The sequence below is a fragment of the Athene cunicularia genome, assembly GCF_003259725.1.
Source record: "Athene cunicularia isolate RWA chromosome 7 unlocalized genomic scaffold, athCun1 chr7_part1, whole genome shotgun sequence".
In the NCBI taxonomy this organism is placed as follows: Eukaryota; Metazoa; Chordata; class Aves; order Strigiformes; family Strigidae; genus Athene; species Athene cunicularia.
This window is the reverse complement of record NW_020799107.1, coordinates 8,025,041-8,043,406: the sequence shown is the minus strand read 5'-3', so window position 1 is coordinate 8,043,406 and position 18,366 is coordinate 8,025,041. Positions and strand designations below refer to the sequence as shown.

General features: G+C 42.0%; 1 protein-coding gene across 6 annotated transcripts in view; it reads left to right on the top strand.

Moving 5' to 3' along the window:
• The window catches only part of IKZF2 (IKAROS family zinc finger 2), a 115,863-nt gene that overhangs the window by 50,162 nt on the left and 47,335 nt on the right, over positions 1–18,366 (top strand). For 4 of the 6 annotated variants that reach the window (XR_003398800.1, XM_026852693.1, XM_026852696.1 and 1 more), the window contains exon 3: positions 9,801–10,067. Coding sequence is in view for 5 of the 6 variants with exons in the window: in XM_026852693.1 (XP_026708494.1) it covers positions 9,801–10,067 (267 nt within the window). In the remaining variant the exon portion in view is untranslated. The remainder of the gene's footprint in view (positions 1–9,800; positions 10,068–18,366) is intronic. The other 2 variants (XM_026852695.1, XM_026852694.1) reach the window with 1 other exon arrangement.

Below are 18,366 nucleotides of genomic sequence, written 5' to 3'. Positions count from 1 at the left end.
AAATTTGGGGTTTAAACAGATTTAGATTCTTGAAGTGACTTCTGAATGTGGAAAATGGTTATAGACTCTTCTGGCCTTCAAATTGGAAAAGTTAAAGGACTGAACCAGATTCTGCCATCCTCATAACATACCATCAGTCTCTGATTCTCAGAGAATCACTTTCATGTGAATCTTTAGATGTAGGTAGATTTTTGTGCTCTAAGTCCTGCCTTAATATGCTGAAATCAATGCTGCTGAAGTCTCTGAACTGTGAGCAGGTCTCTCTAGATCCCAGATCCCCAAATCTCTGTCCCATTTGGCTATCTGAAATCAGTAAAGGAAAAAAAAAAAGTGAGGGGAATACACTTTTTCAACTGTCTCAAGTAAAAATACATGTCTCAAAGCAGCACTGTGCTGATAGAACTCAGCATTTACAAAGACACTGGCTTTTAAGAGTTTTCATTCAACTATATGCAGTCTGTGGTTAGGCAAAACTGCTTTCCGTTTTTTTCTTGTAATCATGGTGGAGTCCAACACAGCAAGGACTGTGAAGTGCATGGTGAGAAGTCCCTATGCCCAGACATTTCCAGAGATCCAGGGATGCTTTGCATCAGCCACCTGCAGACAAGGCTTTGACTCAAATAAATGAAACAGATTTTGTTGTTAATCTCCTTTTTACAATGTAGTGACAAAGACAAAAAATATTTTTGTGGCAGGTGCTTATCCTATAATTTTCCATGGGTTGATGAGTCAGGGGAGGTGCCTCCTTTAGAGGAGGAGGACATGGCTAGGTCAGGTTGCATTAGGATGATTTAGAGTTTATATAATTAAAAATAAATTAATCTTCTCTTGAAAGCTGTGAATGATCCAAAGGTGTAACTTTGTAGTGAAAGCTTTTCATGTATTTAAAATAATGTCTCTAGCAGTAAAAATGCCAGAAAATGAAGCAAGGTACCTGGTCCAGACCCAGAGAGGTCACTGTATTGGCTTCAAACAACTTTTTCAGGTGTATTTTCAAATATAGTGCAGATCCCTAATGGAAAGTTCCTTATAAATGAAATAATCATTACTGTTCTAATTACTACTCTTTGCGTACTTTGGAAAGCATTTTAGGAAGTCATGCACTTTTTAAGAAGCAGAGATGACAATGAGTGAGCAATGAGGTTTTGGTCACTTTAAATGGATGTTTTATAAATCACTTTATTTTTGTTTATAAGAGATTATCCATATATAGCTGTAGTTTGTCAGCATTTTCCATTACAGACTTCTAGTTTTGGGTACCATATAGAGCTCTCAGCAGCCTCTTAGAGGTGAATGTTGTGTCATTGCTCGATGAGTATGTTTCTTCTGCTCCCTTATTAGAATTAGAATTGATTTTAAAAATAAAAAGGTGTTCATGGTTTAATGTTTTGAGAGACAGAACGTTTCACTAGAGGACTGAGCCCAATTTTATTTTTCCTCCTCTCTCTGCTTTCCAGTGTGCATCAGAAATAACTCACTGAAGTAAAAAAGAGCTGTGGTAGGAGAGGAGACTGACAGTATTTAATGTACATGTTGCAGACAGTAAGAGACTTGCTTTAGATCGGCAAGGGAAAGGGCTGTGAAAGACCACCCACGTCACCGAACCCTGCCTCCTGCAGCTCACAGTAACTGTGAAATAAAAGTTTACAATGAAAAGGGGCCCTGGCGAACACCTGCCATACACCACAGCTCCCCCAACATCACCTGCCCGTCTGTAACAAGTGTCAAGTCATTAAGACAAAGGTAGAAAGTCTTAGTGATTACAGTATGTGGCAGGAGAGAGCAGGGGAGCACAAGTGCTGACCAGGTGTGGCATAAAGGCAAAAAGTTTGCTCGATGACATTTGCTCAGTAAAGCATGTTTCATGCAACAGAAAAAAAGGAGAGGAAAAAGAAAAATCCTACTCCCTCTCACCCCATCAAAAGAGCCTCAAAAGTAGAACAAATAAACAGGTATCCCACAGTTGCTCCTAACTTGACCATAGGGAAAAATCCGTGAGTCCAAGCCTAATAACTGGCTTAGCCTGAGCATCAATAGAGGCGACAGCAGATAGGAGCTGAGTACCACTGCGTTCCGTTCGCTGGAGCCAGGTTATGACATTGCAAGTGGGGCATGGGGGTGAGGAATCTCTACCTTGCACTTTTAGGGAATCAGCAGAAACCTTGTATGATGTTAAGAACCATACTTGTTGCACTATTAATTACTTTGTAAGTATAGGCAAAAAAGGAGGGGGAGGATGGGTCATCAGGAGTACTTTTCCTACCTTGGGATATGAATACAATACTCTCACTTGTATAAGTACAAGTTGCATAGGTGCATTTGTGGGTGAAATTTGGCCTGAGGTCCTTCTGAAGAGGAGTCTTGCGACACTGAGCAATTATATATATTCAATTAGGAGTTCTTACTCTTGCCAGATGGAGGTATGCAGCATGGGTGACTTGTGGTGAGCAGTCGATGTCTAAAGGCTGGGCGTCTAGGGCAAATTCTGGTCTAGATACTGCCATCCTTACTTATACCAAAGTCCTCTTTACTCAGTGTCTCAGCCTTTGGACTTCAGCAGGGTTCTCACTGAATGCAACTCAAAAATCACTGAAACCATCAGAATTTGGTCCTGTGATAGAAAATAAATTTCAGGTTTTAATGCTGCACTTGCTAGGATGCCGTGTGTTTAGAGCGGAGCCCATCCAGTTATAACTGTGGTCTTTTCAGTTTAATATTTGTATAAGCTTGCATAGCTGTTTGAGCATAAAAGTTGTTCCACAGGTTTCACTGCTGCAGTCTTCATTCCTTGTGTCTGACCGTGGACAGCTGGGTTGGGAGAAGCTGCCTGGTATTTTAAAACCATTGCTGCTGAAAGCTTGCAGTGACATCTAGGGTGCTGCTCCACATCAGCCAAAGCGGTTTCTTGCGATGGCACAGTATGCCAGATCCAGCTGAAAATGGTTGTTTTTTCTCAGGAAGGTTAGTTTTCAACCAGATTGGCTTACCACCTAGTTCCATAAGTACTGGTGCCAGTATAGAAATGGAAGGGGTAGGGAATGAGAGGATGGCAACCACAGTTTGTGTCAGCTAAAACCTGACTGAAGCTTGGCTTAGCTATGCAATCACATCCTAATTTAAACTAAACTTGGGTGTAACAGACCTGTTAGTCTACACTTACTGCACACACCACCTCCGGAAGATATGAAATAAGTATTCTGTTGCATTTAGTGAGAGTTTAAATTGACTTCAGAGGTAACAGGCTTAAACTGAGATTCTTCAATGTGAAAACTAAAAATTTCTAAGGATGCCTAAATAAGCTGATCATTTCTCACTGAATTTCTGGCGTATTAACTACCTCCATGTGGGCTTGAAGAATCCCGTTTGTAGCATGCAGAAAAGGACTCTGCACAAAGCTTCTAAAATCTTTCCTTTCCCTCCTTTGTATTAGTTATGAAATATTTGGTTTGATTTAACAGTTACAAATGGACATAAGCCTGCTGAGGTCACCGTGACAACACGGTATCACCGTCTGAGATTCCCACTTACTCAGTGGCCAAAAAGCTAAATCCTTGGCAGCTTGTGATAAACAAATTTGACACCCAGAATCGGGGATGTCCATGTGTAACGTAAAAGGCCCTGCTTGGGCTTTTGTCGCTTGACTTGAGAAAGGAGTTGGGTAATTCCCCGTTCTTTGCAGGTGACATTCACCCTCATTTGTTCCATCCAGATACAGCTTCACTTCTCTCTAAGCCTCCAGAAAGCCTCAATCTACTGTGAAAGCAGAACTGACTCCCTTAAAATACACCTTTCTAACCCCCAACTGAAACATTTTCCATTACAGTGTCGTTAGGGCAGCATTGCCCACAGGTGTCGTTCGAGATGTCTTCTTTTCTCCCAGAGATCATGGTTATCTAACCTGAAGCAGCAGATGTGCTGCCAGTGCCTTGAACAGACCTGATTCTCCTTATTCCTCAACATCATGCTTACACAGCTTTGAAGTGATACCTGCTTTGCACCAGCACAGCACAAGGAGAAGGGGAGGCCTGTTCCTTTCTCAGGAACTAAATATAATTTCTAGCTAATTTGGTTTTTAGTGTCAACCTGTTTGCCGAGTACTTTGTGGCTATGAGGCAACAACAGAGCAGATTCCTTGCTTGGTTCTGCCGCTGCTCAGCTGGCATTCTTACCCTTTGTATGGGTGCCTTTTGAAAAAGAGAAGATTGGTGTTGGTGGTCCCTTGTTTACACATTTGATAGCTCACGATTAAGCTAAAATGGGCTTGAAAAGCCTCGTTAATTAAGAGCCAACTTCTACCAGCAATAAGAAACTCAAAGATTAAGTTTTCTTTTCACTAAGACCCCTTTATACTGTTCCAGGAGGAAAGTATGTTTAAACATGCATTAAGGTCTCACTACACTTCTGGAGTGGTGTAAACACTCTCTTTGAGGACCCTTTTTGCTACCAGAGTGCTCTTAGCCCTGACTCTTGTTCAGTCTCATTGTTTCCAGCTTTTGGCATTCCTTACCTTGAATTTTCAAAATCTGTTAAGACAGAAGAGTTCTCCCTGCCTCCCTGCTTAATTTTTGTTTTACAAAACACTTGCCAGTTTTCCATCCCATATTAATTGTATTCCGCTCACCATTACTGAGGGCTTTTAATTGTATAGAAACAGGACATTTAATAGTACAGAAACACTCCACATCTGAGTCTTGCAATGTGTAAGAACTATGTACCCAGGTTTAAAACATACGAGAAGCTGGGTCATTTTCTATTTGTCTTTAGCTGCCAATTAGCAATGTTACTAATCCACTGCCTAGGAGAAGTTCATGATTAAAATAGGCGGTGTCGCTGACTATTGACAGGATTGATACGCAGAAAGTTGTGCTGTAGCTGCCTGTCGCTGTGTTGCAGTAGTTAGAGCTCGGTCTCATTTTCCAGAGAGAAGTAACAATTTCTTGATTTCTTAGTGTTCTGGGGTAAAGACAAGACACATTATCCAGGCTTTGACTATTGCATTATATTGTGTTCTGGACAGGGAAATCTGCCCCAGTCCCCGGGAGAGCTAATGCGCCACCTGCCCCCGGCTATCAGACAAGTTTGGTTAGAGAACGCGTTGTGTCTGCATTAGCTGCAAACGTCCTTCACTGGGTTCGCCCACAGAGCCACCCCAAGGCTCTTCGGGGGCAGCAGATTTGAATTTTGCCTCCTCAAGGATGAGTATCTGAAGCTGGGCCAAAGCTTTGTTTCCTGCTGACGCAACAAGAGGGATGGGGGAAGAGGCACGGGAGGGCTTGAGGAGTCAGGCTTGCTTTTTCTGCTGCTCCGGGGGCAGCAGGAAGAGGCTGGTGGTGCGCGGCTGCTGCCAGGAAAGGCTAACCTCTAGCCGGAGACCACAAACCCTTGGTGACAGTGGCCAGCCTGGTTTTCCACGGCCACAGATAAAATAAGCAACGACCTAGGACAGCAGACAGTGGGGGAGACAGAGGAGCACAGTCCTGCTGCTTGCTCCCTGTTGTGTTGGACAGAGGGATTTTTGTTCTGTGGTGGGAATTGCACTCGAGCTTGCTTGCTTAAGGACAAGATGGCCAGTGCTTTAATTTACATCCCACCTGGGGATCAAATGTCTCAACAAGACAGGAGGGGTTTTTTTCATCCCAGATCTCTCTTTTGAGGGGAACAAATATCCATGACAGAGGATGAAATACTAGTAATATTTTTGTTAGGTGGATCTTCCAACTTCTGGTTTGTAGCTACACTAATTTGTGGGTGAAGGAAATATTTTGGTACTGAAAACTTGCCAAAATGCTGTTTAACAGGGAATTACAGTTTAATTAGCACTTATGAGACATTAACAATAATTGTATTCAACTTGGCCACTCAGGATAAAGTGTGATTCAGGATCAGCTGGATGGTGCGCTGAAGAAAAAAAAAAAAAAAAAAGGAAAAGAAACATTGCTGTGTGGTCTGGTGAATATATGTGATTAGCTTTGCGTTTGTAGGTAGAAGCTTTTGTGGGTGCTTGACTGTCTTTTTGATTATTTTTTTTTTTTCTTTTTTCTCCACAACATGTTGTGCTGGACTGGGAAAAAGTAGAAGGAACTTGTGTTAACTGGAGGGAAATGGTTTGACTTCAAGTTCATGCTTTTGCAGTGAGCTGGATTACAGTTTATCCCCGCTATCTCTTTTGCTGTGATTTTTAGGAAAAGTGCCAAAAACTTTAATTTTTTTTTTACATTTACTTATTTATGCTTTGCTTTGCCAAGGAATGAGAAAGCCTGCCACTTTTAGCAAGTGTGTGAACAAGAAAGGCAAGGGAACCCAGGGTGAAATTTGATGTGGAGACTTGTGTACGATGCAGAATAGCCATAAACATCCCTTGAATCCCTTTTTTCTTTGCAGCAGAGTTCATTATGCTCTCTGAGTTTGTGGCTGTAGGTGAAAACAAAGACAGTGATACAAAATGATTGTAGTTTCAAAGGCCAGCTGAGAACAGAGAAAACAAACTATATGCAATTTAAGCGCTTGTTTGTATGCAGGCTACCACACAAGCCTAATATACCCAGTATGATGTAAGGCAGCAGAGATGACCTGATTAGCAAAGTCCTCGCAATGAGCTGAGGAGATCCCTGCTGCACCAGTGCACCCCTCCTTGGAGACCTGCAACTAGTCCCAGCTGAAGGAAACCTTCCCGCAGCAACAAGAGCTAGCAGAGGGTTTCTGAAAATGGCAGCAACGGGGTGTGTGTGTGTGAAGGTGAAGGAAGTAAGAAGAGTGAACAGCCTGTACAACTTTGCAGAATAGCTGGCATGTTATCAGAGATGCAACGTGAATTACTTGGGCTTTGTGAGCTACATTTGCAGGAGTTGTGGAGCACAGTGTGTTTGGAGAGGTTGCGTTTCAGCAAACGGCTTGCTCCGTTTTGTTGTGCTGTTTATCCTGTTGGATGAAAGCCATCATTTAGCAGAAGGAAACGCTAGGGCAAGATAAAGTAAGTGATCTTCCAGTTTGTAAGCTTTTGCAGTGTTGCTTTCATACATGCTGAGCAGGCAGAGGTCCACAGACATGAATGGGAACTCATGGTGTTCGGTTCTTATTACAGTCAAGTGTTTATTATTCCATGTCAGAGAAATAGAGACAAAAACTTACATAGGTAAGATACAAGGCTTTCTATCTCTCTTGTGAGTACATATAAATATACACAATTGGTATGAGGGTTTTTTGGTTATTTTGTATATTACTGTGCGTGGAGAGTGTGCAGGCTTGTGGCAGCGGCCGGGGTTTTAGGTGAGGAGCGCAGGGCACTATTTCTGGCTCTACCCTAGCTACTTGTGTGGCCAAGTGTATTAAATCCTGCTCCTGAAGACAGCAAACTGTTTATTCGAGCTTCATTCTCAGACTTGCTGAATACCCCAAAAGGCTGCTATTATTAGAGGAAACTGCCATTCCTTAGCTCTGAAAGTGGGCTGTCCATAAATCACCAACGCGTGCTTTCCACAGGGAGGTGGGAGTAGAACCTCAGCTTTCTCCCTGCCAGCCTGTGGAGCTGGCAGAGCTCCCGCTCTTCCAGTCCCTCCACTGAGGGTGCATCCTTCTGGTCACGAGGCTGGTGATGGTTGTGCCAGCCCCCATACCCTGGGCTCCACACAAGCATTGGATGGCTTCCGATTGCTTCTCTTGCTGCTGTGGTGGGGCAGGCTGCCTTGCGCTCACTGTGCAAACAGCCTCCTGTTGACCTGTTTCTGCCTTTCTTCTTCCCTTTGTTGAGGTGGTGGTGGCCTCACAGAAAAAGCTATTAAGAAAACAACTATATCTTCACTTTGGGGGGAGGTGATTTGCAATTACATAGAAGTTTAGGGTCTTTTTCATGGCCAGAAAGAGGTTGCTTTCATCCACACATTTCCCTGTGCATGCTGTTGGTACCAGGATTAGCACTGTGGAGCAGAGAGCTGTCCCTGGGGGGGCTCTGCCCTTCCACCATGCCGGGTGTAGGTGGGGATGGCCATCCTGTGCCCAGGCCAGCACGGCCGAGCACTGCCCTGGGCACCGGCTGGGGCCAGGTCATGGTCAAGCTTTCGGTCAGTGCCATTGTTTCTTCTTTTAAACAATAAACGCATCTGTGTGGCAACAAATACATCAATTCCCTTCTATAATGAAGTGCTCAAATATTTTGTAGTTATAGAGCTTTTCAGTGACAGTGCCTGTGCTGATATTAGCCTGCTGTGATCTCATCTGGCTGTGTCCTTGCTCTGGATGTGCTTTGCTGTAATACTACTTTCATTCCTTAGCTCCCATTAGTGCCGTGATGAATAGTGGAAGATGTGTTTCAACAATTTTATGATTGAAAAGCAACATCTTACTATTGTTTGGTCTTTGGTGCCTTTAGCCTGTTATGCTTTGTCTAGAAGTAACAACAGTGATTTAGAGTTGCAACATCAATGCCAGTGTCTGAACCTTGGGTTTTCTTTAACTGTAAATTCTGGGAAAGGAGGAGAAATCATGATGAAGGAGGAAGTTTAAGTGGTAGGGTTTGTTCTTCTGACATTTCCAGGCCAGCTGTTTGATGCCTCAGAGCAATCAGATATATTTACTTCTAACTGTCTTGTTGGGTCCTCAGCAAGATATCCCTTTGGTGGCTGCTCTGGAGCACACCTGGCCAGGGTTCGCAGACACTGGCCAGGTTCCACTGCTGTCACTGACACTCGTGCCAAGGGCCTTAGTACAGAGGTCAAAGACTGCTTAGATATGAAGGCTGAATCACCTCCTTTTTAAACCTCTCAGCAGGATCAAGGCTTAGGGAAGCAGACACGTGGGCTTGCCTTCTGGCTGACTGTGTGGATGGAGAGTGTGACTCTGGGACAGGCCTTTTGGCAGTTTTGACCAACCATTGAGGTGTTGAAATAGGGGTGTTTGGTGATTAAAACACCCCTGCACCGACACCCCTACATGAAAAGTGAGATGCATTAATTTTCTTTATAGATTTTCTGATCCCACAAGCTCTTGATAGTTAGAGGAGGTTTATCCTGTGACCTGAAGATCACAGAAATCAGTTGTGAGCCCACCAGTCTAACTAGGCAGATATGAAAGGTCAACTGCACTTATTTCACTTGCAAATATAAATAAGCCAGCAGCATAGGTCTTGCTTCAGATCTGTTTGCATTGGCAAGTGCCCCATTTACGTGAATCAGAAGATGGTAGCAAAAAAGCACTGGAGGCTCCTCCACAGGTTGGTCTCCCCTCTGTCAGTAAACCTGCCTGTGCATTTGGAGATTTCCAACACAGTTCACAAGCCTGGCTTCTCTAGGTTCCTGTGTTTTGAACAATCCTGTCCACAATGGATGTTTCCATGAGCTGTGGCAGTGCAGTATCCTCTCTTTGGACACCTTATGTGTTGGTGCGCTAGCTCAAGGCAGCAGCTGAAGGAAGCAGCTCTGGCTATGTCCTTTGCTTTCTAACTCAGGCTCCTTGAAGGGAAGGGAGCTCCTGTGTTTCAAGCTGAGAAGAAGGAGGTCAGTTTTTAAGCCTCCTGCATCTCTGCAACTTCTGTTAGGTCTCTGAATCATGCTGTGCCTTAGTTCCTATACTGTAAAATAGGGATAGAAATTAGGAATTAAAAAAAAACAAAACCCAAAACCAAACAGGGCCCTGAAGAAATATGCAGCTGTAACTTGAAGTTCCATCATCGCCACGAGGGCCTCACGTTAGTTTGAGTTTCAGGACTGTGCTTTAATATTGACAATACTAGGAATTTATCATGATATTACCAGTTTGGAATGTAGAAAATACACATTTTTAATTTATTTTTTTTTTTTTTATTTCAGCAAATTCAGTAAAGCTAGAAATGCAAAGTGATGAGGAATGTGACAGGAAGCCCCTGAGTCAGGAGGATGAGATCAGGGCTCATGATGAAGGAAGCAGCCTGGAAGAGCCCCTCACTGAGAGTAACGAGATGACGGATAACAGAAAGATCCAGGAGCTATCGAGCGAGGGAGGAATCCGGCTTCCGAATGGTAAACTGAAATGTGACGTCTGTGGCATGGTTTGCATTGGGCCCAATGTGCTAATGGTACATAAAAGGAGCCACACTGGTAAGCAGCTGAAAGAAAATCTGATGACTGCCTGTGGCGTCTGATGTTGATATTACCTGACAACTCTTCTCTCTTCCCTTTTCATTCATGGGGTAGCAGGAGGCTGGGGAGGGGTGAGACGGGCTTCATTGGTTTCGTTCTCTTCCTGCTCCCCAAATTCTGGTGATGCTGGGTTTCCGGCAATCATGGTGCTTCCTTGACATTGATTTCCAGCCTTTGGTTCTTAAAACAAGCACAAATTCTGGAAGTTGCCTTTTTTACTGTTCTTGACCAGGAGCAAGATGGTGAGAGTCATCCTCTGGCATGAGGGGGGGTGTGTGTGCTCATGTGTGTGCATGTGCAAGACTTATAAGCCTTTAAGGTGAGTCTTAGACGGTCTTGGAGGTGCTCACAGGCAGACAATGCCAGCAGGTTCCCAGGGATCTCACACGTCCTTTGCAAGTGCCCTCACAAACCTGGGATTAGCAAACCCTGCAGGGGACACTCATTACCTAGCGATCCCAATACCAGGATGGGGTTGCTGCTCATTGTCTGACAGCTCCATCGGGAACTTCACCTGAACTGCTGTTGTGGGCTAGCACTTGGCTCCCCTTCACCATCCAGATACCATTTTTGTGGCACCTTTCAATGCTTGTGTTCTTCTATAATTTATTTTTAGTACTATTAGTAACTACTACTGTTTGGAGACCAAAACAGCTTACTAGGCTTAGGGATTTGAGAAATCAAGAGGCAGACAAAACATTGTGATGTGCTGATTGAGCAGGTCTGTGAGGTCTGAAAAAATGAAGCCTTGAGTTCAAAACACAGAATTTCAGGGGAGTTTTGGCTGATATGACAAACTAGGGTGCCCAGGAGGCTGGTACTCACTTTGTCACTGCTACTCCTCGGGGGCGAGTGACAGTTACCTCCAAAAGTACAGATGGTTCCAGAAGACAACGCGCTCTGGTCTTGCAGAGGTCTACCTAGCAGAGCCTTTGATTCAAAAAAAACATGTAAACTTATGCTTAACTTTTATGAGTTATAAGCATGTGTAAGTCACCTGAAGTGCTACAATATATACTTACCTTAAGATACACACTTAAATCTTATTAAGGTTAAGCAGATTTCTGTGTTGGAGCCTCAGCGGGTGTTTGTTCTTCATATTTTATGGACAAAATATTTCCCCCCCCCCCCCCCCCTTTGTTTTTTTAATACATGCTGCTGCCTCACTGTCCACAACAGAAGGAAAAGTTTGCTTGGATTTCCACATCCTTGATTTTAAGGAGTATTTTTAACATACTGGTATCAATCTTTTAAAGTGCAGTGCCACTTCCTCAGCAGCCAGACACGATGGGCTGGCCCCAGCTCTGGAATGAGCCCTGACCTGTGGGTAGTCTGGTTTTGCAGCCCAAGGGAGAATGGTGGAGGGAAGGGAGGTTGTCCCTAGTGAGTGCAAAAGGACGATATTCTTTATCAGCTAATGCAACTGGCATGTAAATCCTTACCTCTCAAAGCCAGTTTAAGTATGTTTTGGGAGCTGAATCCTGCTGTACTCTTCTCTTTATCTATACACAACCAGAGCATGGCCTGGCCAGTTGTTTGCATTGGCAAAAACTAAAGTCTCTTTCCCTTCCCAAAAAACCTGTCAGCATTCTATGTAAATCACACAAAAAGCTGTGGTCCATAGTAGAGGCTGTAATTTGCATGTATGCTGGGATGAGAATGTGGCTTTCCTTACACCAGGGACCTAGGCTTTGCGAGAAGCTGTGCTATATGGCTTTGGCTGCGTTAAACATGTAGAGTCACAGTTTTCTTCAACCATTATTCATCTGTTTCTGAGGAGCACTTGTCTTCCCTGCTACATTATGGGAGTTCAGTTACACAGATACAGGGACAGGGAAAATTAATCTGTGCTGGAGTAGATGAACTCGGTGTCCAATGTCTCATCCTCATGTGCTGGAGCATCCATTTCCTCGGATGTCTGCAGTTGCCCCTTCCCATGATAGACCAAGCCAGGGATTTCCCATTCATCCTTCAGATCTGCACAAGTGCTGCCTCGTGCACATGGTGGAAGTGATGCTTTGGTCCATGGCACCTCTGTCACGGAGCTCATGGCACTGCTCATCTGATACTGCCAAACACATTTCTCTGAAAACACTGATAATTCAGGTGATGCATTTTTGTAATCTGCATGGGCATCAGGAGAAGGCCTTTCTATTTGTTTGTCATTGCTGACAGAAAATAAATAAAACACTCGATGTGGGAATTAAGCATGATGCACTTCCTACTTTAGTGAGCAGGGTACCCCCCACCCCCTCCCGCACATGCTACATCCTCATGTCAGAAAAATAGCATGTGTCAAGTTTGATTTATTTTCCTCCTTTCTCATACTATCTTCTTTTGGTCCAGATTTCATATTCCGCAGCACATGCCCTGAATGGCAACATCTTTATCAGAGTTTTTTGTTACTTCAGGAGATGACTGGTCACATAATATTGCCACTGGATACTCCAGGGGCTTATGCTTGGGGATGTTGAGGGAAGGGGAGAAGAAGAAGATAAGGTCAATGATCCAATTTGTCTGAGGTAATGAAAAGGAACTCCAGTGATTTCTCACCTCTTTAGGCTTTCTTCTAGCGGGCCTGAATTAAAATTTTCTTGCTCCTCATTTTTGGTAAAGCAGAAACCATTCGCTGGTACAGCCCTGCTGCTGCTGCCTCTGTAATCTGCAAGGTCCATGCATTGTTCTTCCTTGCACTGTGAATTTGTGGGGTTTTTTTCTCCACTGTATCATCCAGTCCTTTATCTAGTCTACTGCTGTATTTTGAAACACTTTTTTATTTCTAAAGGAGGGTTGGGATCATCCTCATTGTTCTAAGAACACCCAGAGGGTAAATGCTTTCTCTGTGTGGACATAGTGGGACAGTGACAGGTCAAATCTGGGTCCCTGGGTACAGGGCACAGCACAGCAGGCAACGGGGATAGCAGTCTTGACCAACTTTCACTTTGGGCTGCTCATAGGTTAGTTTTAGGCTTTTTTGGGTGCTAACCATAGGAGGGTCTCAGATCTTTGCTTGCACTCCACGTGCATTTTAGTACTACAAATTCAGTGAAATGAGATATGTGCCCATGAGGTAAATCCACAAGTTCTGCTTTAGCATCCATAGTGTTATAACTGAACATATGCAACACTGGAACTCTGAATGCTGTTTAATTTTTTTTCATGCAGAGTTCAAGTTTTTGGGACACCATTAATAAATGAGGAAAAACCCAGTTGTGCTGTTCAGTATAGAAGACTGCTGTGCCTAAAGAAGCTAACGAAGAACAAATTTAAACAAATGGTCATATTAACATATTACGATTTGCTCCATGGGCCTGCTTGTTTTATTTTCTAGTAGAAACGTTTTCTTTGGTCTAATTTGTAATTTGTAACCTAGTGCAGGCTTCCTGCCTCTTGCAATATGAATTGATTTGGCACTGAATCAAAAATTGTAGACGCAAATTTTTAAAAGTGATCTTGTCTACTTAGGTTCTTAAATCTAACATTTCCAAAAGTCTCATTTTCTACTTAAGCATAAAGAAGGGGAGCTTAGATTTTCAAAACTGCTCTCTGCCTAAGGATGCATTTTACTTGCAGTACTCAGTAGCTAAACTCTTCTGATATTTTTGCCAGTTCACGAAGGATTTTTCTCCCTTAAGAATATGGTCATAAATTTGTGTTCAGAGGACACTTGGAAATCACCCAGGATTTCCCAGAATTTTTATGAGAGAGTTGTCACTACTGTTTTATAATAAATTGCCCTTTCTGAAGTAGGTTTTTCCCAACAAAAAGCCCTAGTAAAATCACTGATTTCAGGGGATGTGCAGCCTGTTAAGTGAATCTGATAGAGCAGTACGTAGGTATGCAGAGTAGACTGTCCCCAGAATAACAAATACAGAACTGGAGCGAAGCCTGCTGCTCTGTATCTCGCTTGGATAAAGGCAGGTTGCAACTCACTGCGTGTCACTCTGTTGGTAGCACAACTGATATTTCATTTGTGCTCCTGGACAGAGCAGAATCAGAGCAGTTGCAGCATCTGATGAATGAGGAGAAATGTTTCATTTTAACCGAATATTAACAAAAAGCCTACTACAGAAGGGTGAAAATCGGTATTATTAGTATGAGCAAATACTTTCTGATGGCAGCATGGACACAGTAATTTTGCATTAAGGGGTTAAAATAAATGTGTTTGAGAAGTACCTAAGCTATTCTTTGCACATCAAAAGTATGTGCCAAACAAAAAAGGCTGAGATCTTAGATACACATTTAACCAGGACGGATGTTAAATGTAGTCCCACTGGATCCAGCTCTATGTAGAACACTCTCCTGGCTTTCCTTGTTATAATGAAGAGACTTTAAAACCAACATTTTTTTTAAAAAGGTAATTAAAACATTTACAGGAAGGGACTTGAGCACTGCTGTAGAAATAACTAGGCCTCGCTATTAATGAGAACTAATGCATTATTTTGTGAGTTGATCCATTTTATTTCAAAGGCACAAAAGTTACCAGCCAAGGGTTGTGAAAATCTGACTCTCCTTGCTGCTGGTTTGGAGGCTCTTTGTCCTCAGTCAAATTTCTGTTTTGATACAGAAAATATCACTGATGTATTATTTTGCACCAGTATGAGATTCTAAGAAGGATAACTCATACTGAAACTTCTGCGCAGCACTTCCGTGCTGAGGCGGTAAAGGAGAGTTATTGTGCAGGGAAGCTTCCAATTAAGCAGAAGAAGGAGTTGGTTTGCTTTTTGAAATAACATTTGACATATACGTGGTAAAATATGAATGCTGTTAGTGGGAAGTTAATCGGTTCATTCGCTTGGTTTCAGGTTGTATCAGCTAGACGGCGTTCGTAGCTTGTTCTATAAAGTCTCCAGCCAGCTGCCATATATTAAAGATACTTATGAAGGGACAGTGTCTTGCTAATAACCCTGACTCCCTTGGTCCACTTCACCTTTCATTTCAGCATTTGTTTACACAACAGCAAGTTAACTTGTGTACTTTAGATACTGGTGTAGTTAAGGAGCAGTAATATTTCATTATTTCATTTCCTGGAGGAGACATAGCTGTAACAGATGCATGTTAAACAACAAACTGTGAAGTTTCAGCAGTATTTTACTGTAATTTGGAGGTAAATATTTGAAATGTAAAATGATTAAAACCGTTGGATTTGTGTATTTAATTAATTATCAGGGCTGTTCCCTGTCACAAGCCCCTCTTAGGGGGGAGCACAAGCCTTTAGGAAAGGTAATACTTGGCAGCTCTAGCTCACCTTGCCATGTCCATTCCTGAAGTTACTTTAGATAATTACATTCCCTGAGCTGCAGAACAAGGCTTTTTAGACATTCTTGGTTTTGTCTGGCTTTAGATCTTAAAACTGGAGTTGAAAAGAAACATCATTTTTGTTTGGCTAGCTGTTCCTCCTCCTCTCCCCACTCAGAAATTCAGTTTGGTTTGGTTTGTTTTTATAAGTCACTAAGCTTTGAGGTTTTTCTGCCATGGTTTAGCTCTAAAATAGAGAAAAGGTTTAATACTTAGAGTAGACTAAAAATATTTTGCAGTTGCATTGTAGTCACATAGTTTCCAGTGCTGAAAAGCAAAACACTTGCATAAGTCACCTTTCAGTACATGTTCTTCTTATAAGGAGTTTTTACTTTAATAAATCAGTGTAAGTATATAGAGTCAAATGGTAAATATATAGCTATAAATAGTGAAAAACATACCATGCTTATAATTGTCATTACTCTCTTGTAGTTGTGTATGCCACCTGTTTAATAGGTCTATAGTTTCTGGTATGTCTGTGCTGCCATCACCCCCAAAGATACAAAAACATTTGAAACATCATCAAGGACTGTCATGTAGAGAAGAAATTTATTTAAAGACTTTTTGTGAGTGGATGTTTAGTTCGAAGTGTGATTAATTTGAGCCTATGGATAAAAACGAGTTTTCACAGAAGAGTAAGAGGAGAAAGGATGTCAAGGTTGTTATTTCATTATTAGGAAATAGTAATACTGGAGAACTGCTTACAGACCTACTAGGAAAAGGCAGCAGGATAAGCAATTGTCTTTTCAAGGCACTGAAGGGACAAAGAAATCTGGTTTGCTAGTATCTGGAGCAGGTATCAGCACAGTTCTTGGAAAACCAGCAAAATATTCTTATTATTAAGTCTTTACTTTTTTTGGTGTACCCTTCAATTGGATAATGGTCTTTCAGATTAGCTGTACTAATTGTAAAAGCCACTAATCAATAGTACAAAGGTGTGACCAAAATTATCAGTCATCCCACAAGCCTGCAGTTTAAACAAGGAGAAGGAATCAAATGATTGGACAAAAGTATAACAAACAGATCAAAGCAGCTATTTACCCAGAATTAAGCCAGTAAGAAAAATTAATTTGTGCTGGCTTTAAATAGATACAAAGGTTATTTAAGGTAAAATGTGCTATTGTGGCAGATTCTATCTATTTCAAGAGAGGAAGGGAGTATCGGTGACTTTGTGGTGGGTGTTTTCATGTCATCCGTGTCCCCGAACTGTGGTGCAGTGACTATTTGAATTCCTGACCAGAGGCTTCAGCTGCCAGTTTATCAAGGAATAATACCTGCTCTTACATGGCCTCCAAAATATCAGAGATACGTGGGTGATGTAGTGGGTAAAACATATTAACTGCAGTTTTAAATACAGCAGGAGTAAAAGGAAAGACTTTAGACTTGGTAAGAAACTCGCTACCTTCTTTAATGTCATCCTGAAACTGAAGCTATCATTCCTGAATACTGAGAAACGTGTCAAAGAAGGGGTTTTGCCTGTTTTCTCAGACAGTGAAAGCAAAACAGAAAAGAAAAAAAAAATCCATACGTTTTTCTACTGCAGGCTCTTTACATATCTCTGTTACGGACATTTTGAAATTATTTGAAAGAAGATAATGGTTAATCAGATCCTTTAAGTATAGTGTGGGAGTTTGAAAGGGTGACCACAAATTCTATCAATTCCAATGAGCTCATGTTCAGTGTATTGGAAGAAGAGCTTTATGCCCTGATTTTTTTTTTTTTTATTATGATTTCTCTATAATGTTCTTGATAAGATTGTAGAAACCTTAGTATCTTCCTCAGTGCATCTGAAGTGGTTTCAGATGTACTTTCCAGATCACGCATGTGAAGTGAAATTGCAGAAGTGTGGCATATATATGGTGCACCTGTCTTCTGCTGCCCTCCTGGCAGGACCATAATGCTGGCAGTGATTTAAACCACTGAAGCAAGAATTGCTTGTGGGCATCTGTAAGAGCGTTCTTCTTCCTCTTTCCATTTGAATCTACAGGCTTATTTTGTACTTTGCACTAGGCACGTGAACTACTTTTGTAAAAACATAGCATTAATTTTGTCCGGCAAGGGAGTAATCTATTTAAAGCAATTGAAAAAGACTTTGGAGAGATGTGGCAGATCACAGAATGTGTTTGCACTTTGTGAGATCTGTGCTTCAGGCCGCTGAATTCAACATCAGAAAGTCCCACCAGACTCTGTGATGCACTGAACAAATTAATGAGGTTGCTTACGTCTTAAATCTGATGTTCAAGACTTGTTGCACTGGAGCCCTACTTGGTGAAAACATTTCTGCGTCTAAAGCCCAGCTGCAGTAAAGCGTTTAGGCAAGGGGCCAGCACAAGTATATGCTTGTGCCCTATTGGTTTGCACAGAGGGACACAAGTGGATGATTTGAGCAGACTGTCTGAAAGAATGCTTGGAACAGAGACTGAGTGTCCTCAACAAATGTTGACATAAGAGTATGGTTTCGATAACTTGTGATACTTCACAAAACCTGTGTGTTTGTCAGGTTTTTTCCTCTAAATAATAATAATAGTAATAATAGTTTTTAAAGGTTGTTTATTTTTATGGATCCAATGCCACTGTCTAGGGAAAACATGAAGGATTAACATCAAAAGAAATTTTGGATGTGCATGAATGCATGGGGTGAAGGGAGAGGGTAAGGTGTAGAGTTTCTGATTTTTTAAATTTTTTTTAATCAAATGAGTCTTTTCAATTAGTTTTACTTAGAGCACAAATTGGCTTATTTCACAGTTTAATGGTCTAAGATTTTTATCAGTGTTTGCTACTGCCCAAAACCTGTGGGCTTCATCGTCACTTGCATTGATTCTCTTCATAGCATTCTAGCATTGCAAAGCAGTCTTTAAAAGGGGATTTCAATTCAAGTATAATGTAAGCAAAAGATTTGGTTTGAAGCTAAGACCTTAACATCTGTCCAAGTCCAATTGTTAGTCAGTCCTAAAAACTC